At 48.7% G+C, this 22885-nt stretch overlaps 2 protein-coding genes across 5 annotated transcripts in view; one reads left to right on the forward strand and one right to left on the reverse strand.

Moving 5' to 3' along the window:
• Positions 1 to 4912: 4912 nt before the first annotated feature.
• ZNF473 (zinc finger protein 473) lies at positions 4913 to 19860 on the reverse strand. Its single transcript, XM_013064137.2, is given in 5 exon segments — positions 4913 to 5595; positions 5597 to 8069; positions 9273 to 9362; positions 11141 to 11264; positions 19522 to 19860. Coding segments are annotated over 4 exon segments (2709 nt in total). The 5' UTR covers positions 11238 to 11264; positions 19522 to 19860; the 3' UTR covers positions 4913 to 5546.
• Positions 19861 to 20018: 158 nt separating this feature from the next.
• The window catches only part of VRK3 (VRK serine/threonine kinase 3), a 33689-nt gene continuing 30822 nt past the window's right edge, over positions 20019 to 22885 (forward strand). Inside the window, exons 1-2 of one of the 4 annotated variants that reach the window (XM_013064040.2) lie at positions 20019 to 20196; positions 21333 to 21395. The gene's annotated coding sequence lies outside the window, so the exon portion shown is untranslated. Of the gene's footprint in view, positions 20287 to 21332; positions 21396 to 22885 lie in introns of all 4 variants that reach the window. The other 3 variants (XM_004767233.3, XM_004767231.3, XM_004767232.2) reach the window with 3 other exon arrangements.

A 22885-nucleotide genomic window follows, 5' to 3' on the forward strand; every position in this document is an offset into this window, starting at 1 on the left:
TGAAATTCTCTCTCCTCTCCCCTACCCCTGCCACTCACACTCTTCTCTAAAAAAGAAAGAAAATACAAATAAAGCAGGTAAGATCATGGAATTTCAAGGCTGGGTGTGGATGGTTTTGCTGTTTCCTGGCAGACCTTGGACAAGTCAGCCAACCTCTTTGAGGTCTCATTTCTGTTTCAAAACAGGCTGAGCAAAATTTACCTTAGAGGGATGTTGTGAAACTACGTGAAAACTACACGTTTAAGGAGCGCTTACAACCTGTGTGCTTGGTGATATCCTCATGTTACCCTGTGTGCTTTCATACCCATTATAGTGCTCACTTCAACAGCACATATATTATACCCATTATTTAGATGCAGAAAACTGAGGCATGGAGAGGTGATGCTACCTGAAGTTGCATAGGCAGGAAATAGACAGAGAGCAGATTGGCTGACTCCCAGTCCCTTGATAAACTCCTGCACCTACCCCTTCAGACCCAAGGTGGCTCATGGCCAGGGACTCACCGACACCAGGCAGAGCCTGGAAGCTGCCAACAGCCTTGAGAACACTGGAGCCCAGCAGAGTCCCGCATGCATGGAATAGAGGAAGGGGGTCTGGCACCAAGTATTCCTGGGACTGCAAGCCAGGCCGGTCTTCCTTCTTTCCTTCCCTCAGCTCTGTGGGCTCAGGGCTCTACCCTTCCATAAAAGGAGACCTCTGAGGAGGAAGGGGCAGCTTGGTGGCTGTGTGGATGTCCAGAGCTCAGGTGTGTCTTGCCTGAAAGGCCCTCAAATGTTGGGTTTACCCAGCCCAGTCAGAGGAGCAGTGAGCAGGGTACATCCCACACCCAGGGCTCAAGAAGACAGAGCAGTCAGTGACCAGTGGTTGTTGGGCCCTGGTGTGTACCAGGGGTTCTGGGCACAGGAGACAGAGAGGAGAATGAGACAGAAGCCCCAGCCACTGTGGGGCACACAGCATAGGAAGACAGTTAGTGCCAATAAAAGGCCACTTGAACCACTTGCCTCAAATGGACCCCAACAAAGGGTTTGCTTGAGTCAGAACTCTTACATCCTGGCTCACACTTTCAGAGTCCAGCCCAAGTCCAGTGTCTTCTGAATATAACGCCCAGCTTCGGTGAGTGTAAAGACTGCACATCAACACTATGGGGGAGGGCTGTAGGATCACCCACTCCACAGATGCAGCAACTAAGGCCCAGAGGAGCCAAGTGACTCACTAGTGGTCCCACAGCTAGTAGGTAGAAAAGGAGACTAAAACTGAAACCCAGAAATAAGTCCATTTCGTCCTAGAGTTCACAACATGTAAATGTTATTTTATTTTATTTTATTTCATTTCATTTCATTTCATTTTTTGAGAGAGAGGGAGAACATGAGCAGGGGGAGGGGCTGAGGGAAGAAAGGGAGAAAGAGAATTCCAAGTAGGTTCCACACCCAGCACAGGGCCATACACTGGGCTTGATCCCACAACCCTGATATCCTAACCTAACCTGAAATCAAGAGTCAAATGCTTACCCAACTGAGCCACCCAACCTCCCCACAACATGCAGATTTTAGTCTCTGCTGTGTAGCAAGTCTCAGGACCAGGAGAATATTAATGGTTTCTTCTGACAAAATCATGGGGGAGTTCACTGGCACAATTGGCGGGGGGAGGCATCTCACAGAAACATGAAGGGCGCCCGGCTCCCTGGGCAGGCCTGACCCATCTTGGGCCACATATGGGGGCCAGGCCCTGGCCCACACTCTTTTTTTTTTTTTAAGATTTATTTATTTGACAGAGAGAAATCACAAGTAGACAGAGAGGCAGCCAGAGAGAGAGAGAGAGACGGAAGCAGGCTCCCTGCTGAGCAGAGAGCCCGATGCGGGACTCGATCCCAGGATCCTGAGATCATGACCTGAGCCGAAGGCAGCGGCTTAATCCACTGAGCCACCCAGGCGCCCCCCTGGCCCACACTCTTCACAAGGAGCCTGTCACAGAAGTGTCACATAACCCTGGGTTATGAGTGCCATGGGCCCCTAACAACAAACTTACACTTATTTTTGTGTCCTTAAGAGTGCAGGGGTCACGCCTAGGTGTTTGGTCTTGTCATTATTTTTATACTGAGTTTTTTGGGTCACCTTTGCTCTATGGGGCACACAGCCCATGCTGTTGTGCAACCATCCCCACTATCTAGATCTGAGACATTTACATCACCCCAAAAGGAGACCCCCTCCCTATTAAGCATTTATTCCCCATTCTCCACAACCCTGCCCCTGGCAGCCACTGATCTGGTTCTGTCTCTATGGATTTACCTATTCTGGAAGTTTCATATAAGTGGAATCACACAATAGGTGACTTTTTAATTTTGGTTGCTGCTGAACATCTGCTTTCCTTCTGGGAGTCTCTAATTTTGGTGCATCCCAGGCCAAGGGCATCTAGAGGACCAGCCCCTGGTACAAACTCTGGCAATGACTGGGTCTCTACTGAGCATCCCTGGTAGAGAACATTCCACACGCATTGTCATACCTCTCTGCTGGCGGAATTAATGTGACTTGTGTGGCTCCATGGGGAGAGGATTCTGGAAGCTGGCACTGGTCTTCCCTGGACTTCACCCCATGGGCCTTATCCCTTTTCTGATTTTGCTCTGCATGATTTTGCTGTAATGAGTCATGGCCGTGAGCATGGAGTGTGACATGGGGCTTGATCTCAGAACCCTTAGATCATGACTTGAGCCAAAATCAAGAGTCAGGCCCTTACCCACGCCACCCAGGCGCCCCTAAACCGGTTTATTTTTAAGGACGACTTTCTATATTGCCACGACTGGGAAACTAGTATCTCTTGTCAGTAAAGGAAAAAGGGGGAGAAAGGAACTAAAATGCTGAGGGGAAAAAATTAATTTGTAGCTGCAGTGGTTGCCTGAGTCTGAGGCCTATTTGTAACTTTGTAACTAGAGAGGAGTGAACGACTTGTAGTCCATGTTTCCTCCTCAGTCAGGATCACACTAGAAGGAAGTGTGGTCTGATAATGTATCTGAGGACCAGCGGAAATTATGTGGCTCCCTGGTGTCCACGCCCCACCCACACTTGAGGAAACAGACATAACCATCCCCTCTCAAGGGGCAGTTTTCACCCTTAGAAGCCTTTCTCCTCCAGTACATAAGCACTTGGCTGGCATGGGAGCCCTTGTGTGCCCAGCATCCGGTAAGGTACATGGCACCAGGCTGAAAGAAGAAACCAACACTTTTAGACAAAACTTTAATCTGAGAACCAACACACATACATGAAGGGCACTTCCACACTGGCCCACAGCAATACAGGTCAGTAGTTACAGAGTCTGTCCCCCAGCATGACTGCCAATTTTCCACAGGGCCTCTGGCCTCTCTCTCTAGTGTCTCTCTCTCTCATTGAACACACTCATCAGTTCAAGTTCCTGCCTCTGTGCTGCCCCTTGGGTAGAGAACAGGCCCACTGCAGAGACTACACAGTGATCGGAGGGTGGGGACCACATGCAGTGAGCTCGCTGTTCTGGCCATTTGAAAATTAGTATGTTCCCCACTGGGTGTGGGCCCAATGGTCAGCCAGTCCATTCCCAGTTTCAACAATAACAATCAACCAGAACAATGCAAGGTGCAAGGTTTAAAAAGCTCAAGAGCACATACTCCTAAGCTTTTTAGCGCCAAAAACATGAAAGATACCCAAAGTGTCAGTTTCTTCATTAGATTCTGTTTGTGCTTCAGGAAACCTGTCACTGGTCACTCAGAGGGTGGGACACAAAAACCCAGAGCTAAGAAGGTGTCATCAAGAGGGAGCCGTGTGGTTTCACGTGTTTCAGCTGTAGAACAGGCCTGGCAAACAGCTGACCTGAAGTTCCAACAGGAAGGATAGTATCCTCTCTGGGCTCTCTAGCACTCCTCCATGGTCCCAGAACTTGCTGTGACATGAGGCAATGTGGCATTTTAAGATGTCACTTGTAAATGAATGGTACCTCTCTGTGGAAATGGGGCCATCCGCTTCTCTTTGATTCCAGAAGTTTCAAGGCCAGAGCAGGGCTTACCACATTGTTATTCCCTACCCTGGAGCCTGACAAAGCACCTGGCTTGAACAAATGGTACATGAGGAACATTCTAGCTGTCATTTCCATATACCACAATTTCTACTATCAAGCACATCTTCTGTGAACCATGTGGCAATATACAATGCAGCTTTCCCAAATGAATCCTACTGCTCCAGTACCACTAACTCCCACAGCAAACTGGGTCTCATACTGTATAACCAACTTTAAATGGGGGAAGGGAATTATGGGAAGAGGTGACATGTATATGTGGGAGGGTGTCCTTCTGCGTGGGAGGTTTGGGAGGTTAGAAGAGTGGAAAGTTCTAGCTATTTGGTGTTAGTTTACATGCTCTTCTTAGCTTCTGTGGTTTAGTTAAGAAAGTACGACAGAGCAAAGGGAAGGAAAAGTCTAGACTTTTTTTAAATAAAAGAGCAAGATGCTGGGTTTTGGAAACTAAATTTAGCCAGGGCCATGTTGGAGAAAACTTTTAAAAATGAAAGCTATATGGGGCACCTGGATGGCTCAGCTAGTTGACCATCCAACTCAGTTTTGGCTCAGGGTTGTGGGATCAAGCCTTGCATCAGGCTCTGTAGTCAGTGTGGAGTCTGCTTCAGATTCTCTCTTCCTCGCCCTCCCACTCACTCTCTCTAAAATAAATAAAATCTTTAAAAAAAAAAAAAACTATCTAAAAAAAAAAAAGTGACACAAGGGCACCTAACTGGCTCAATAAGAAGAGAATATGGCTCTTTGTCTCAGGGTGGTGAGTTTGAGCCCCACATTGGGTATAGATACTACTTAAAAGTAAAGTCTTTTAAAAAAATGAGGCACAACTGGGTGGCTCAGTTATTTGGGCCTCTACCTTTGGCTCAGGTCATGATCTCGGGGTCCTAGGATCGAATTTCAGGTTGGGCTCCCTGCTCATGCTCTCTCACAAGTAAATATATTTTTAAAAACAATAAAAGCTACCACATAATATTAACTGCAGTAAATAGAGGATTTTATATATATATATATATATATATATATATATATATATATATACATACATACATATATATTCGTTGTATCTCGTAAGTACTTGTAGCTCACATTTGGTGGCTACTCAGTTCAAAGTGCTTATTTACATCTATTTATTTATCCTCACAACAGCCCTCTGAGGTAGGTCTTGTGCCCATTTTACAGATGAGGATGCTGAGGCCCTAGGAGGTCCCATGACTCTCCCAGGATCACTCAGGTAGCAGGTGTCAGAGCTGAGATTTTAATCAGCCAACTATCTCTACCTCTGAATTCCCATGTTCTCAACTACTGTGTTTTCATGAAACTTGTGTACAAATTTTCTAATCACTCTTTGTAGATAAAGAGATGTATTTATTTGGGGGCAGGGAGCTTACAATGTGATTTCAACTTTAGGACTCAGATGAACTGTGTTCAGATGTATGGGGCTTTGCTGCCACCCAGTAGTAGGAAGTATTGCTACTTGTTACTTTCTAAACTCCCTGTTACCTGTAAGTGTGAACTTGCTAATGTCTGCTGAGACCTGCAGCAAAGGGCTGACAAGGTTGACACTGCTAGTTTCTCTTGGGTGTGAACCCTCTGGTGCTGACTGAGATGGGCACTGAGGCCAAAGGCTTTCCCACATATCCTACAGGCATAAGGCTTCTCCCCAGTGTGAATTCTCTCGTGCTGCATCAGATTTGCTTTCTGGGCAAAGGCTTTCCCACATTCAGCACACACATAAGGCTTCTCCCCAGTGTGAATTCTCTGGTGAACAGAAAGGCATGAGCTCTGGCTGAAGGCTTTCCCGCATTCCTGACAAACATAAGGCTTTTCTCCAGTGTGAATTCTCTGGTGAACAGAAAGGCGCGAGCGCTGCCTGAAGGCTTTCCCGCATTCCTGACAAACATAAGGCTTTTCTCCAGTGTGAACTCGCTGGTGAACAGAAAGGCACGAGCTCTGGCTAAAGGCTTTCCCGCATTCCTGACAAACATAAGGCTTTTCTCCGGTGTGAACTCTCTGATGTTGAGTGAGTTGAGCACCCAGGCTGAAGGTTTTCCCACAGTCTGGGCATTTGTGGGGTTTCTCATCTGTGTGATCTCTCTGATGCTTAGAAAGGCATGAGCTCTGATGGATTGATTTTCCACATTTGTTACACTCAAAGGACTTCTTTCTAGCATGACCTCTCTGATCCTCAGTAAGGTAGTTACTGTGGGCAAAGGCTTTGTCGCACTTGTTAAACTGGAAGAGTTTCTCTGCAGTGTGTTCTGAAAGATGTGCGCTCTCACTGAAGGTCTTTCCACATTCATTACATTTAAAGGGGTGCTCACTCTTATGGACAGACTGATGTTTGGTGAGGGAAGTGCTGTGGATGAAGGCCTTCCCACAGTTCCCACATTCATACCGCCTTGCCCCAGAGTGGATGCTCTGGTGGCGAATGAGCTGTGTACTTTGGCCAAAGGCTTTTCCACACTGGTTACATTCAAAGGGCTTCACCCTGGTGTGAACCCTCTTGTGTTGAGTCAGGTATTTGCTGCGGCTAAAGGTTTTCTCACATTTGTTACATTTAAAGTGCTTCTCGCCTATCCTTGGTTGCTCCCTCTGCTCTGAGTCCTGATTCAAGATCCTCCCGTTCTCCCCAAGTCCTTGTTTTTCTCTGGTGTGAACAGTCTGGTGGCAAGTTAGGGTGGAGCTGCAGATGAAGTGCTCACCACACTCCTGACATTCATAAGGGGTCTCCACACTGTGCATTTTCTGGTGTTGGACAAGGTGTTCATTGTGGCTGAAAGTTTCCTTGCATTTAGCACAGCTGTAGGGCTTTTCTGTGGCATGGATGGACTGGTGTCGAATCAGGTGGGAGGGCCGGCTGAAACTCTTGATGCATTTGTGACATTTGTAAGGCCGGTAACCAGTGTGAATCCTCTGATGTTCATTAAGATGAGTGTTCCGGTAGAAGGCTTTCCCACACTCATTGCATTTGTAAGGCTTCTCTCCACTGTGAACCCTCTGGTGGATCTTTAGGGTTGAGATATTCCTGAAGGGTTTCCCACACTGATCACACTTGTAAGGCTTTTCTCCAGTGTGAACAGACTGGTGTTTGGTGAGCAGCAAGCTCCGTCTGAAGACCTTCCCACACTCCTGACACTCAGAGGGAGTGTTTGCAGTATGGATTTTCTGGTGTCGGAGGAGATATTTACGGAAGTTGAAGGTTGCCTTGCATTTGGTACATTCATAGCATTTCTGGGTGTGGGTCTTCTGATGCTGTTTAAGGTGAAAGGTTCGGCTGAAACTCTTGCCACACTCACTGCATCCGTAGGACTGACTCCCTGTGTGGGTTTTCTGATGCTCAGCAGGCTGTATGCTGAGATCCGATGGCTGGTCACCATCTTCATTCTTAGGTGGTTTTTCTCCAGTGTGATTTTTCTGATGCCACAGGTGGTGTATATTCTGACTGGAAGTCTTCCCGTACTTGGTAGACACGTGGGATTTGTAGCCTGTATGAGTCATCAGAGGCACAAAGAGGCAAGAACTCTGGCTGAAACCTTCCTCATACTCTTGATGCACAGTGGGTTTCTCTCTAGTATGAATAATCCAGTGCTGGATAAGGTGGTAACTCTGGCCAAAGCTCTTCCCACATTCACTACATTTATACAGTTTCTCCTCTTCCTGAACAGTCTCCTGTCGGCTCTGGTCTAAGTCACAGCCAAAGTCATTCCCATGTTCCAGAGATGTAGCTGGTGCCGGGCTCTTTTCAGGAAGATCGTGTATCACAGAATCCTCTCCTGTGGAAAGGAGGGACTCAGGACTGAAGTCTCCCTTGAGATCATGACTCCTGCCTTCTATGGGACTTTCCTTATTGGTAACAAAGTCAGACCTCAGAAAACTTTCTGGATCTCCTAGGAAACTATCTAACCAACTCTCGCCTACACAGGCTTTCCCCCAACTGGAGTTCCAGAGGCCATCCTTGGAAAACGTCTCCACAATCTCCTGGGAGAGTCCTTCTTCCAAGAAGTCTTGGCCCAGAAGACAGTTCTTGACCTCAGCCGGGTCTGAAAGAGAGGTAAAATGCAAATGTCTCCCATTCCCTGGGGTAAAAAATGTCAGGAGCTGCAGGGTGAAAACACAGACAAGAGGGAGAACGAGTGATGGCTCCCCGGTAAGCCTGTCCTCAAGGCAATGAAGGAGAAGGGGTCAAAGTGGTGACCCGGCTAGAACTGGCATCGCAGGAAATAAAGAGCCCACTTCCAGGACAGTTAAGCGGGGAACTGGGCAGCCACGGGGTCTCCCCTGGGAACAGGAGTCTCTCAGCAGATAGTCTCTGCCACCACCCCCATTGGCTATGGCCTGCTTCCTCGAGAAGGGGCAGGAGATACAGATGATAATAATGCAGTACAGTTATTACTGCTGGAGGACAGATGTGGTTGGCAAAGGCACGGCTACACATGCTTGGAAACAGCATATATTGTTAAGGTACTGGGATTCTGTGCCTGGGCCAGTCACCTATGTACAAACACTGGTACACTCAAAAGGAGGCTACAGAGGGTCTGAGCTCACAAGCTCATGAGTAGTGAGCCAAGAACAGAGCTGCATCCTGACTGGGTGGTGGAGGCCGAGACTGAGCCATGCGGCCACTACCCTGTGGTCTCTGATTCAGGGGCCCTTCTTATATGAATGATGTGACCATGAGAAAAGCCTTCTGTGCCCCAGACAAGGCCCCTGCCTCTGCCTTTTCCCACTGGGGACATCTCAACAAGGCTAACAGCCTCAATGCCTAACCTGCTCCCCCCCAAAGGAGCTGTGGCCTAGGGGAGACCCGAACAAATGTTCTGGGCTGCATCTAGGCCTGGGCTTGCTTATTCCCAGATGCAGCCACCCACTGTGCCCTGTGGGGCAGACCTATACAAAGAGGGGTGAAACAGACTGGGGGTTCGCAGGGGTCAAGGGGCACATGGCAGAAAGGTGGACAGACTAACTCAGGGCCTGAAAGGACCAAAGAAGGAACAAAAGAAAGCCACCAGACCAGCCACATGCTGAACACTGATGGAGACGGAGACAAGACAGGTCTGCAGAGGGAGGGTCCCAACCCATCAGGACAAGCGGACAGAAGCCAGCACACAGCAGAGCGACACTCATCAACCCAGGGTCAAGATGTCTGGGTAAATGTTCTGGGTCTGCTGGAAGTTCCAAAGATGGGTGGCACACAAAGGGCCAGGTCCCACAGGCCCACTGCCCTCCCATCCCTGCCCACTCACTGGGGCCTGCTGATTCTGGGCTTTCTCTCTCCAGCACCTTCTGCTCTTCGGCGCCATCTGGCTGGGAGGTCAGTTTGGGTTTGGAGGGATCTGCAGGCAGAGAAGAGCCCTGTCATCCACCAGGACATGGAGGGCCAGCCGGCTGCATAGTGGGAACCTTCTGGCTGTCCTGCCCAGCCAGTGCTTTATTCAGCACACTGCTCCTGAGGGCCAGATATAGCGCTGAGTGACTCCAGGGATACCTGCCCTGCTGGGTTCCCAGTCTGGTGGAGGAGGGACCCAGTCACAATCCAGGGCGATCAGAGCTGTGACAGCCGAGGCTGGGGATACAAAGGACCTGCCGCAGCTCTTGAGGAATGAGCGGTCTGCCAGGTAGAGAGAGGCTTGTACTTACACCGCCATCCGTGGGCTCCCACATTCACCAGGGAGTGCACATCACCCGAGGCCTCCGTGGGCTGGGCCAGGATGAAGCATGCCGGGTTCCCACGGACCAGTCGGCCCCGTGCTCTGCCCTCTGCAGACTGTTCAAGGAAGGGAGCAGAGTCATAATACCAGGGGGGACCGTACTACAGTGGAGGAAAAGCCCCTCCTGGCTTGAAATGAAAGGGCCATGAGCCAAGCAATGCAGGTGCCTCTAGAAGCTGAAAAGGGGCAAAGAAACACCCTTCCCTGGAGCCTCCCAAAGGATCGAGCCCTGCCAACACCCTGGTCTTCACCCTGTCAGACCCATTTTGTACTTCCAACCTCCAGAACTGTAAGAACTGTCTCACTGTGGTGTCCGTGGCAGGAGCAACCAGAGGAAGCTAGTAAGCCACTCAGACATGCACACAAGCACGCGGGGAAGTCAAGGGAAACATGCCTTTACCGAGGGCCCTACTTTAAAAACAGAAGACGCGGAGGTCTGAGCCAAGCTGCTTGTGTCACATACACCGAGCGGAGCTGAGAGAAAATCTGCAAGGCTGGCCTGTGGCTGGTGTCTGGGAACCTGGACTGGAAGAGGGTGCCCGATCTCCCGAACCAAGATGAGCGTGCCTCCATGGTCATGCTGAACTCCTGCTTTCCTGCTGGGAATCTAGAATCCCGTCATGTTCCAGGCAGAGGGCGTGTCTGTGACCAGCCCCCAAATAAAGACTATGGGAGCGGGGTCTCCTTAACACGTGTTTCCTGGTAGACATTTCACAGGTGCTGTCACCTCGGTAAGCATCCTGTGGGAGTCACAGAAAGAGGGCTCTGGGAGCTGGCTCTGGTTTCCCCTGGGCCGCCTGTGCTGGGTCCTTTCTCTGTCCCACGTCGTGGCTAGGAGTACGACTACATGTTGAGTCCTCCCGCCCTTGGGGAGCACCCGTCCCAGCTGCGGGAGACAAAGCATCAGGGGAGCAGTTAGCAAGTGCGGGGGGGTGGGCGAGCAGAGCAGAAGACAGAGAAGAACTTGCTCACAGGCCGTCCTGGGGGCAGCGAGGGGATGAGTCTAGCAGAGGGGAAGGCAGATGCGAGGACCCTGTGTGTCAGCTCAACAAGGACAAAGAGGAAAGTGCTGACGAGGCCAGAGGGGCAGATGGAGGCCAATCAGGGTCTCTCAACCTCCTGACATTTGGGGTTGGATAATCCTCGGCTGTCGGGACTGTCCTTGCATTCCAGGACGTGTGGCAGTGAGCCTGGGCCCACCCCCCATTCCCAAGGGCCGACAATCAGCAAGGGCATTGCCAATGTCCCCAGAGTGGGGGTTGTGGCCAGAACCACCCAGCTGAGCAATGTTGGGCCACGTCATGCTTGTTCTTTGGTGCTCAGGAGCTGGGAGTTTATCCTGGGAGACAGGAGCCACTGGGTAGGGCAGTGACTGGGCCCCCAGAGCTGGAGGGGACACTCACTTAGAAGGAAAATGTTCTGGTAGTTGTCCAGCGCTGTGTCCCAGAACAGGTCCCCCTGGTCCAGCCCTAGGTGCTCCCAGTCCAAGGTGAAGTCCATGGCTGCATCCCCAAGAGGTGCAAATTCCTGAAATGTGACACGCCATCAGTGACACTGGGACTGGAGTCAGGGAGGGACCCAGTGGCTTACTCCATGCACCCCGCTGTCAACATACCAGGCCTTTAACAAAAATCATCTTCTGAAAAGCCTGAGACTTAAGGGACTGGGGCATCCCCATATTTTATAGGTGAGATATGGGGTCTTAGAGAGGGGACGTGAGATCCCCTCAAGGTCACACAGGCAGGACTTAAATCTACTTAAAGCTGCCTGTTGCTTAAATCTATTTTTGCTTTTGAGTGTTCATTCTGGGGCTCTTGCTTTGAGTGTTCATTCAAGATTTTAAGTTCTTATGGAAATTTTCAAACAAATACAGAAGTAGAGATTTGCAGGTGATAGACCTCCATGTACCTATAACCCAGCTTCAACCCCTGATAAGATTGGTCTATTTTGTTCATTAAAGGTTTTGGGGGGAGGGGGAGCAAAATATTTGAAAATGAATCCCAGGCAGGATCTGATTTCCCCTGTGAATACTTAAATATTTACAAAAGAACTCCTTAATCACTGACTACCTAGACCATATTCAAAGTCTGAATGCAGATTTGTCTAACATCTCAGTGGTGGTTTTTTCCCTTTTTTAATTGGTAAAAAAAACAACAACAACAAACAAAACAAAAACAAAAACAAAAAAAAAAAAACCCACAACAGCAAAGTGCCACTTCGTCCAGTGGCATTAAACGCTCACATTATGAGGCCATCACCAGAACTTACTTAGTCTTGCAGAACTGGAAACTGTTCCCTTTATTTTTTTTAAGATTTTATTCATTTAATCATTTGTCAGAGAGCACAAGCAGGCAGAATGGCAGGTAGAGGCAGAGAGAGAAATGGGCTCCCCACTGAGCAAGGAGCCCGATGCGGGACAGGATTCCAGGACCCAGGGATCATGACCTGAGCCGAAGGCAGCGGCTTAACCGACTGAGCCACCCAGGCATCCCAACTCTGTCCCCTTGCTCAGTCCCATGACCCTGAGATCATGAGCTGAGCCAAAACCAAGAGTCGGAAGCTTAACCGACTACACCACCCAGGTGCCCCTAAAGGGATGTTTGACCTGAGAATGGAACCTGAGTCTCTAGCTGGGCTTGGCACTTGGCCCCACTACCTTCCCCTGTGGATGACCACTGGCAAGTAAGTCACATGCCCCTTCTGAACCCTGATTCCTACCTCATTAGTAAAATGGGACTAATGAGCCCCATGGCACAGGGCTACCCCAAGAAGCGACCGAGTCCTCCTACCACGTAGGAAGGACCCAAGCAAAGGAACCAAAGGACAGTTCCACCCTCTCCATCCCCATCACATGTCTCATCCAGGAGTCCTCATTCACCACCTCCTTGAAGGCTGGATTATCCCATTTACAAAAGACTGAGACCCAGAGAATCAGATTCACCTGCCCAAAGTCACACATTCTCTAAGTGGGGGCAAAGGAGCAAGAGCCCCATCGGCATGACCCTAGGATGCCAACCAGTTAGAGGCATGACTCTGTAGTCTGTCAGACCCCCAGATCCAATTCTGGTTCTGCTATTTATGAACCGTGGGATCTTGTTATTCCATATCTCTAAGGCCTGGTTTCCTCATCTCTAAAATACAGCTACTGTGGGGATGCAGCGAGCCAAGGCCTGTCTGCACAGCAGCACCCATCGGCCAGGGACCACTGCGCACCTGCTCCAAGCCTGCCTCACACCAGGCACCCAGCAGAGAAGTCTAGTCCTTATGGGATTTAATCTGGGTGAGTCCTACTGATATTTGTGGAAAATGCTTTGTAAAACTCTTAAGAATTAACAGTCAACACACACACATGAGTATGTTAAAAAAAAAATGCTCATCTTCAGAGGATGATAGTAAGGAACTGATCTTATATTGAAAATTGGTAAATAGGAGGAAAGAATCAAGCATTTATCCCACCTCTGCTATACGAACTGTACCAGTGGGTTACCAAATAGAAGATGAAAGGGGGTATCTTTTTTTTTAAGAGAGAGAGAGTGTGTGTGTATGCAGTGGGGGAGGGGCTGAAGGAGAGGGAGAGAGAGAATCTCAAGCAGACTCCACGCTCAGGGCAGAGTCCAATGCAGGGCTTGATCTCACAACCCTGAGATCATGACCTGAGCTGAAACCAAGAGTCAGACGCCTAACCAACTCAGCCACCCAGCCGTCCCCAGGGAGCTATCTTTTTGTAAGAGTATTCCAACTAATGAAAAGGAACGAGGGAATTAGAGCACCACCATCTCACAAGCCATGAGGAATGCAGAGATGAGAGCATAAGGGTGTCTGCCAGGATCAGAGAGAGAAAGAACCAGACATTGTGGGCCTCCCCAAGTTCTGCCAAAAGGATTAGCTGAGACTGATCAAGCCTCTGAATCCACCCACCAACTGAGAGCGTGCTGAATGGCAGCAAAAGTATGTAACCAGCAAAAAAAAAAAAAAAAAACAGACTGGGAGAAATTCTACAGACCAAACAGCCCTGGTTCTTCAATGGACAAACTACTAAGAACAGAACAGGACAGAGGAGGAACCTGTATGTTAAGAAACCCCCCCCAAAAAATCATTAAAAAAAGAGATGGGGCAAAAGGGACATGCATTTGGGTGATAAAACTGTTGTTCAAAAAACCTGAAGGAAGGAGCACCTCGGTGGCTCTGTAGGTTGGGTGTCTGGTCTTGATTTGAACTCAGGTCATGATCTCAGGGTGGTGGGAAGGAGTCCAGCATTGGGCTTCGTGCTGGGCATGGGGTCTGCTTGAGATTCTCTTTCTCCCTCTGCCTCTCCCCACCTCCCCCCAACACCAACTTCTCTAAAGGAAATGATGACTACAAAAGTCCGGTTATTTATGGGAACACAAGAGGGCTGGGATATAGCCCACTGAGGGCCTCCAGGATGGCCAAGATCTCACTCTTAACCCAGTTCATGTTTGCCTTCACTAAGTCATTCATTTGACGTGCATTTCTGCATTTGTGCTTTATTTTACAACACAGATTTCGGGACACATTGGTGGCTCAGTCGGTTGAGCATCTAACTCTTGATCTCAATTCAGGTCTTGATTTCAGGGTCATGAGTCCAGGCCCCATGTTGGGCTCCATGCTGGGTGTAAAGCCTACTTAAAAAAATAAAAATAAAAATAAAATAAAATAAATTTAAAAATTAAATTAAATTTTAAAAATACAACAGAAAGATTTCTCAAAAATTAAGCATATTAATGAAGCATATTCTCAACAAGTTCCCCCTCCTGGAAAATGTTTAAAGGTGGGAGGGCAGAGGCAGGGAGACAAGCAAAAGGACAAATTTCATGATCCAGGTGAGAAATGAAACAGGAATGGGGGAGGGTGAGATGTAGCATTTTGATGACGGTGCTGACACTTCCCAAGAGCCAATAAAGCAAGTGAAAGAGAGGAACCCAGACATCACTAAGATTTTAGCCTGAGCAGCTGGAAGGACAGAGTTGTAGCTTCTGGAGATGTGAGAGAAGCAGGTTTCAGGGCAGAGTCTGAGTTTGGTTTGGTACAAGTTAAGTTTGAGATACCCTTTTAGACCTTAGACATAATGATCCCCTAAAGACATCCATGTTCTAATCCCCAGAACTCACGGCTATTACTTTGTACGGCAAAAAGGACACACCTGTAAAGGGTCCTAAGAAGGGGAGGATCTCCCAGATGATCAATGTGGGCCCTAAGTGTCAGGACCAATATCCTTATGGGGGCAGAAGGAGTCAAAGGAGGGAGAAGGCAAGGTGATGACAGATGCAGAGGTCAGAGGGATGGGACCTCGAGTCAAGGGAACACAGGCCCCTCTAGAAGCTTGCAAGAGGCATGGAAGGGATTCTCCCCCACAGCCTCCAAAACAAAGGAGCCCTGCTGACACCGTGACTTAGACTTCTAGCCTCCAGAACTAAGACAATAAATTTCTGTTGTTCAAGGCAGTTTGTTACAGCAGCCCTCGCAAACAGACCCGCTCTCACCACACCCCCCCCCCATAACATGTGAGCTACAGGACGGCAGGGACCACATCAGCCAGTTCCCTAGTGTGTAGATACAGCGCCTGGAACAAAGCCCACTCATAGGAGGCACGTGGAGGCATGCAGTCCGGGCAGCTGTTTTGGGACAAGGCCGGAGATGACAGATAGTGAGGTTCAGAGATGGCAACAATAAACTGGGTCCTGATCACACTGGGTGAGCTGGCGGATCAAGCCAGCACCCGCGCTGGCCTTTCCAGTTATGTGCGCTAGAATCTGCTGGCTGTTTAAACTGGGTTGAGTCAAGTGTTCTTTTATTTGTAGATGAAACTGTTGGTATCTCTACCCTGTTGGAAGGGATTAACCAAAGAGATTTTCTCAGCGGGCGCCCGATTATAGAGTCCCAAGGAGTTCCTTTCCTTGACTCCTCGACCTTGAGGGACAGCAGCACCCCTGAAATGGTGATGGAGGATGTGGGAAGACCCTGGCCTTGATCAATGGGGCACTAGGGAGCCACGAAGAGTTTTATACTGGATGGTGACAAGGTGAGAGCATGCATTCATTCCTTCAACAGTCATTTCTCTTGTGTGCCAGAACCCTCTGAGAAGGCTGGAGGCATAGAGGGCAGCTGTTTTGGGACAAGGCCGGAGATGACAGATAGTGTCCCCTGACCTGGAGGGGACACTCAGGGATGCTGATAGTGAGCATAAGGAGATGACAGGGCTGTGACAGAGGGCAGTGTCCAGGGCTGTGTCCGGGAAAGGGTGTGAGAACATTGCCTTGGAGTCAGGGAAAGCTTCCTGATCAGGTGAGATATTCAAGTTGGGCCGTTAAGGATAAGCAGGTATTTACCAGGGAGAGGAAGGTTTTCATTCATCATTCAAGCAACACCTCAAGAACTCCCATGTACCAGGCCTGTGCTGGTCCCTGGGGGCCCAGAGGTGAGTCCCAATCAGTACCCGTCCCCAAGGAGCACCGTGTGTGGTGGGGCTGCCAGACAGGGGCAGGGACAACCACATCCAGGTGGGCCTGTGCTGCGGGGAGACAGCAGGGGGTGCTAAGGGAGAGCAGAGCAGAGCTGGGGAGAGCTGACGCCCAGAGAAGGTGCAGGGATTGAGCTGTGTCTTGAAGACTGTGGAAGACACCCTGACGGCGGGCAGGGTATTCTGACAGAGGGTGGAGCCAGAGCAGAGGCTGGGAATCTGGAAAGTACAGTGGAACATTTTACCACCAGGCCAAGAAGGGAGTTTAGAAGGGAGTTTTGGTTATACAGGGAAGCAGAGAAGATGCTGTAAGGGGGTGGGACTCAGATCACACAGGATCGTGCTGAGAAATGTGGATTTCATCTTATAAGCAGCAAGGATTCCTGGAAGGAATCCACAGGGGAGTGACAGTATAACAAGAGAATCACTTGGGGGCCACCAGAGGAAAATGAGCCCAGAATAAAGGCAGGTCAGCTGTGCACGCTCTGGGGATGACCAATTAGGATGGAGGGGCCCTCAACTCACCACAGTCACAGCCAACTAGGGCCCAGCAGCTTGGAGGTCTCGTTCAAGCTCCCTCTCCTTTTCCTCCACGTTCCCCACTGGCAGGGCTGCAGGGGGGATAAGAGAACTGGGGCAAAGTCTCCCTTCCTCTGAGGGCTGACTCCCTGGCCATGCTGGATGAGCCCCAAAATGTCCAGAAGTAGGAGGACCAGGCAGAATGTGAGTCTCCGTGCAGGAATCACAACAATTTTGTACTTATTGAAACTCCCCCAGCCCCCCATTTCCACTGTGCTTCAGAGCCTACAAAGCAACTTCATGACCATCCTTGGCACTTGTTAGAGTCCAGGTGCATGTTTGGGAGAGATGCTGACTATGGTGGTGGGACCTTCAATTAAGGTGATGGGACTTCCTGTCTCGCTCACTACAGCACAGTAAATACTTCTTACACGTTTTTTGACAGAATGCAAAGTCTAATTGAACCCCTGGGATGACACTTCTGGGATTTCGAATGACCATCTCTAGGATATAAGTCCAGATGAGTTGGCCTCCAAAACTTGCTATTCTACAATAGCAAGATTTCTCCAACTTTTTTTTTTTTTTAACCATGACCCACAGGAACAAAGACAATATATACCATTACTACTCATTCACATGCATAACTGAACAAAAGCTTCATAAAATAATACTGAATCCTATAAAGCAAAATGTACCAGGATCTTTTCTATTTAACTTCATTTAAAAATATATATATATATATACATATATATATATGTAAATATATATGTATGTAAATATATATATACATATATATATATATTTACATATATATATATGTAAATATATATATATGTATATATATATATATATATTATGGACACTGCCCATTGAGCTATTTTCTTAACCCATAATATACAAAATACTGTAGCATAGGGCTTTTTACACATCGGTAGCCACTGTGACCTTCCTTCACAAAGCAGCAGGACTTAATGATGGGCCCACAAGTCTTAAGCCTCTGGGCCCAGATGTGCTTCAAAGTTCAGAAATGTTCAGGTTTTTTTTAGAAGGTGATATACCATATATACAATATATTTCATTAAATTTCACAGTGCAGTGTGGGATAGGCAGCATTTGGTAATTAAACACATCGATAGTTCATGTGAAGGGTATAAATATTCACTCTAGGTAGGATAAAGGTTGTAACTCTTAGCAGTTCCAATCAGCAGATACCAAATTTATGGAAAAAATATCTCCAAGACTTTCCAGATTTTCATTGCAGATAAGGCAAAGTAGCAGACTTGTAAGTGCTAACATTTACTCATCAGTGGTTTTCCTCACATGACGGAGGTTAAGTCTCAACTTGTAAGTATAATTTGGTCCACAGATGTGGTTTTTTTGCCCACAGTGCTGGCAGATAGGTTTTGAAAGAAAATTAAGTAGTCTCAAACTTGAAAACTGGGAAATTTCGCTTAAAAATTTTATTTCCAGGGGCGCCTGGGTGGCTCAGTGGGTTAAGGCCTCTGCCTTCGGCTCAGGTCATGATCCCGGGGTCCTGGGATTGAGCCCCGAATCGGGCTCTCTGCTCAGCAGGGAGCCTGCCTCCACCTCTCTCTCTGCCTGCCTCGGCCTACTTGTGATCTCTGTCAAACAAATAACTAAAATCTTTTTTTTAAAAATTCTATTTCCAGTTTCCAAAAATTTCTAGGATTTGGCCCACTGAACTGTTTATTGGTACCTATTTAAAGCTATCTCCCTTAGATGGGGCACACGCTCCGTGATGCCCCTACAGTCCTCCTCCAGTTGGATTCTCTCCTTTAACTTCTCTGTCTGACTCTCAGAGACATCTGAGTTTGAGACCTGTCTACAGTTTTCACATCACATTCTGTCCATATCTCATACACTCTAAGCTCTGGGACAGAAGAAACTGGAGCCTGACTGTGAAGCTCAAGGTCACCCAGCCTGTCAGAATAACTTGAGCCAAACAACTACAGGACTGAAAAATCTTGGGCCCTGGAGTTGGGAAATCTTGCTTCTAATTAATGTGGGGCCATGGCTAGATCTAGATCATTCATGCTCTCTGCGTCTGGTTACCACGTGCACAAAATGGAACAAATTATAAGATCCACAGTGCCCTATCTGTAATTCTAAAAACCGAAAAGAGTTCTGAAAAACAGAACTTTATTCATAAACTGACAGCAAAACAGAACCCTTCACACTATTGTGAAGATACACGCCTTTCCCAGCAGAAATAATCAATTTCCAAGAATTGTCCCAGATCCCTCTGGGGTATGCCTAACTATGAAATATGCACCCTATTAACTTTCTAAGCTCTGAAAAATTGTGATTCCCGAGACGCTTCCAAGGGAGCCGATAAAAGCGAGGAGCTGCCCTTGGCACAGTTGCAGAGATCCCAGCAGGAAATCCGAGAACAGCGCGGCGCCTGGCACGCAGGAGGCGCGCTCAAATGTGAAGCGGAGCGACCTCCTGAAGAACTCCCATTCATTCGTCCCTCGAGATCTGCCCCGCTTCAACTTTGGGCAACTCAACGCCTCCTTCGGTCTCAGACTCCTCAATCAAAAGTAAAATAAAAATTTAACCGCTCCTCTCAAGGGCTCCATCAGCGAGAGCCCGACCCAGAACAGGTTCTGAACCGACAGCCTTCAAGACCCTATCTAGACACCTTACCGTCCAAGACCGCGCACCCTTTGCCGAAATCGCCCCGTGAAGGTTCCGTAACCCTTCAGGAAGGACTGAACACCCAAGCGTCCGGAGTACTCAGCAACACCAGCCAAGGCGTCTCCTCACCTGAAAGACTGCTCCGCCGGATTAACAGATGCGACTCCCGCCGGGAGGGAAAAGCCGACCCAACTCCTCTCACTCGCGCCTCATAACCACTTCCGCCGCCGCGTGAATTTCCTCAAACTACTCCACTGAGGAGACTCCGCACCGGCTCGAAGACTCCGTTTCCCAGAACACTGTGCGAGCTCCTTTCTCTAGTCTTCCTATCTCCACCCGCTTCTTGGACTTAGAGGTTCCGCTGAGCACTCTGGGAATAGAATAGAAACAAAATCGGGGCTAGGTGGCCTGTGGGTATTGTAGTTCAGTTTTTACACTGTTGAAGGCGACCGAGGATTGCCATGGGAACGCGTTGAGAGGGCAGTTCCTGAAAAGACGCTTGGACGTAAGGGGCGGAGTTAAGGCGGGAAAATGATAATATGGCCTTTCTCTGATAGGCGGAGAGATGCCTCATGCTTCATCCCTCCTTATGATTGGCTCCAGGTTAGCACATGCGCAATAGAACCAGGAAACTTCCAAAAGAGGGTGGAATGGGGGTGAACGATGAGGAAATAATCTCTCCCCGGCACAGCCCGGGGGCCATCTGGTTGTCAGCAGCGCCTGCGCGGGAGCTATCCTCCCTCCCGGTGGAGGATGCGCGCGCAGCGCTTTCGGCCATCCGGAAGTTTGCGTAGGACAGCTAAGGTGAGTCCTACTCTTTGGGAAGGGTAGGAGAATTTGGCCGCAGCCGTCTGGCTCCCTATCCCGGTCACGGAGTCCAGAGGTGAGGGGAAGGTGAGGCGGAGCAGGGGGAGGTCTCCCGATCCACTGACCGCAGTCCAGTAGTGGTGCCTATGCCGTCTGCACGATCCTTTGTGGAAGACAGAGTCCCCGGGGGCAGGGGTCTGGATGAAAGAAACTTCTGGCGGCCGGGATAACTGCCCTGCCCTTGCGACCCCTGCAAGCCACTTGTTGACTCTTGGTGGTCGTGACTACGACCGAGGTGGGCGGAGCTAGTGAGGAGTTTGACAGGTGCCCCTCCTTGGCACTACGTCATCCCTGGTTTCTTTTGAGGGCGGGGCCTAGGCGAATCCGGGTTATCTCGACACCTGTCCCTCCTGCTGGGAGGTGGAATCCAGCCTTTAGCTCTTCTGCTGTGCTGTGGCTGAGAACATGCCAGGACGGAAACATTTTTTTTTTAAGATTTTATTTATTTGACACAGAGATGAGCACAAGTAGGCAGAGAGGCAGGCAGAGAGAGGGGGAAGCAGGCTCCCTGCTGAGCAGAGAGTCCGATGCAGGGCTTGATCCCAGAACCCTGAGATCATGACCTGAGCCGAAAGCAGAGGCTTAACCCACTGAGCTACCCAGGTGCCCCGATGGACGTAATTCTTAACACAGAGATGTTCAGTAAATATTGTTGAATAAATAAAATAAATGGGTGAATGAATGATAAAGACCCCTGAGTGTTGGAGCCTTGGGTTTAAGTCCTAGCCATGTGATCTTCAACTGGTGACTTCACTTGGAAACTCCCTTCTTCCATCCGTATTTCTTGAGCGTTTTCTATAGCACTAAATTCATCTGACCTATTAAACTGTTGCTCATTTGTTTATTAATGTCCCCTTCTGACACTAGAATGTGAGCTTTCTCCAGTCAGGAGCCTGTTTGTTGCCTTTGCTGCTGTATCCCAGTGGTCAGCACATATCAGGCATTCAAGTGAATGATTACTGAATGAATGAATGAACTTAGCACACTCTGGCTATGTTGCCAATGATCAATAAACACTAACCTTATATGTGAAGTGGGCCTGAGTCAACCTCTCCACTTTCATTCACTTACAGGATACTGTTAAGATGGAGTTGCCAGCCCAGTGAATCGGAGGGCCAGACCGTGACCCCTTAAAGGTACCATCCCCTCAGGGACATGCCCCTTAAGGCCTTTTCCCCATCAACACCTGCTACTATTCCATCTCCTCCATGTTGCTACTTTCAGACTTCACTCCTAGGAGGAAGGTTATCATGGGCATGGCAGGGTCACTGAGTTAGACTTTTGCCCCGCCCTAGAGGCCATCTTTAACCAAGGCACTTGGCACTGGGGAAAATTCCACATAAAGCAAAGCCACTTAAAAATGCCATGGATTTTCATTTTTTTAAATTTTTATTTATTTTTTAGAGAGAGCATGAGCAGGGGTGGGGGCAGAGGGGGCAGGAGAAGCAGACTCCCCGCTGAGCAGGGAGCCTGTTCCAGGATTCAGTCCCAGGACCCCTCGATCATGACCTGAGCCGAAGGCAGCTGCTTCACTGACTGAGCCACCCAGGCATGCCCGGATTTTCATATTTCTCGTTTCATAAGTAACCTAGTAAAGTTCTAGTATGCTAGTCTGTTGAGGCTAGACTACGCTGCAGTAGCAGCAGCCCCCAAATCTCAGTGGCTTAACCCAAATACAATTTTCTCACTAAAAACAAAGTCTGGAACAGCTCCTTAGGGTAGCCACCCTCTAGGCAATCTTGATCTTGTGGCTCTGATGTCAACACCAAGGCTTCAGGTTTGTTGTGGCCTAAAGGGAGAAAGGGGAAGTGGAGGTGACTTCTCCAGCTTAACAAAAATACTCACCAGTATTTGTACCTTCGAGAAGGTAGAGATGTCCTTTTAAATGTCATGATGAGGACAACAAATTATCAAGTGACACAACCAGTCAGAATTACAGGTTTCGTGGAGGCTAAAGGATACTTGGCGACAGTCTTTGGTGTCTGGTGTCGTACACCACTTGTTTGTGTGAAATGAAGGAAGGGCAACTCTTTCCTACAGGAAAAAAATGGTTTCTGCTTTTCTGAAGACCAACAGGAGGAGGAACCCTTGTCCCCTCTCGCTGAGATTTCTTTCGTTCACTGTCTGGATAGCATAGGGTTTTCAAGGGCAAGCACTAGAATTCCATAAGTCAGCACCAAGAGGAAATGGGGAGGCCTGCGAGGCTCAGGACTTATGGACAGAGAAAGGGAGAAATGGAAACATTAACAACTGAAATATAAGTTGGACACAGGGCGTGATACAGTAATAACATCCACTACCATAAAAGGCTTTCCGTAGGCCAGGTCCTGTTCTCAGCAGGGGTGTGGGACTCAATCTTAGGACCTGAGAAAATGACCTGAGTGGAAACCAAGAGTCAGACGTGTGACAGACCCAGGCCCCCTAGGCACCCCATTCTCACACCTTGATATCAGACTTCTAGCCTCAAAAATTCTGAGAAAATTAATTCCTGTCCTTGAAACCACCCAGGGAGTGGTGTTTAGGGAGGGTAGCCCAAGCAAATGAATACTCCTGCCCTGTCCTCCTTTGTAGTGGGTTCTATGTGTGATTTTGGTCTTGATTTTGACAAGTTTTAGGGAATATTCCA

This window comes from Mustela putorius, unplaced genomic scaffold (assembly GCF_011764305.1).
Source record: "Mustela putorius furo isolate JIRA1106 unplaced genomic scaffold, ASM1176430v1.1 tig00000196_pilon_pilon_pilon, whole genome shotgun sequence".
In the NCBI taxonomy this organism is placed as follows: Eukaryota; Metazoa; Chordata; class Mammalia; order Carnivora; family Mustelidae; genus Mustela; species Mustela putorius.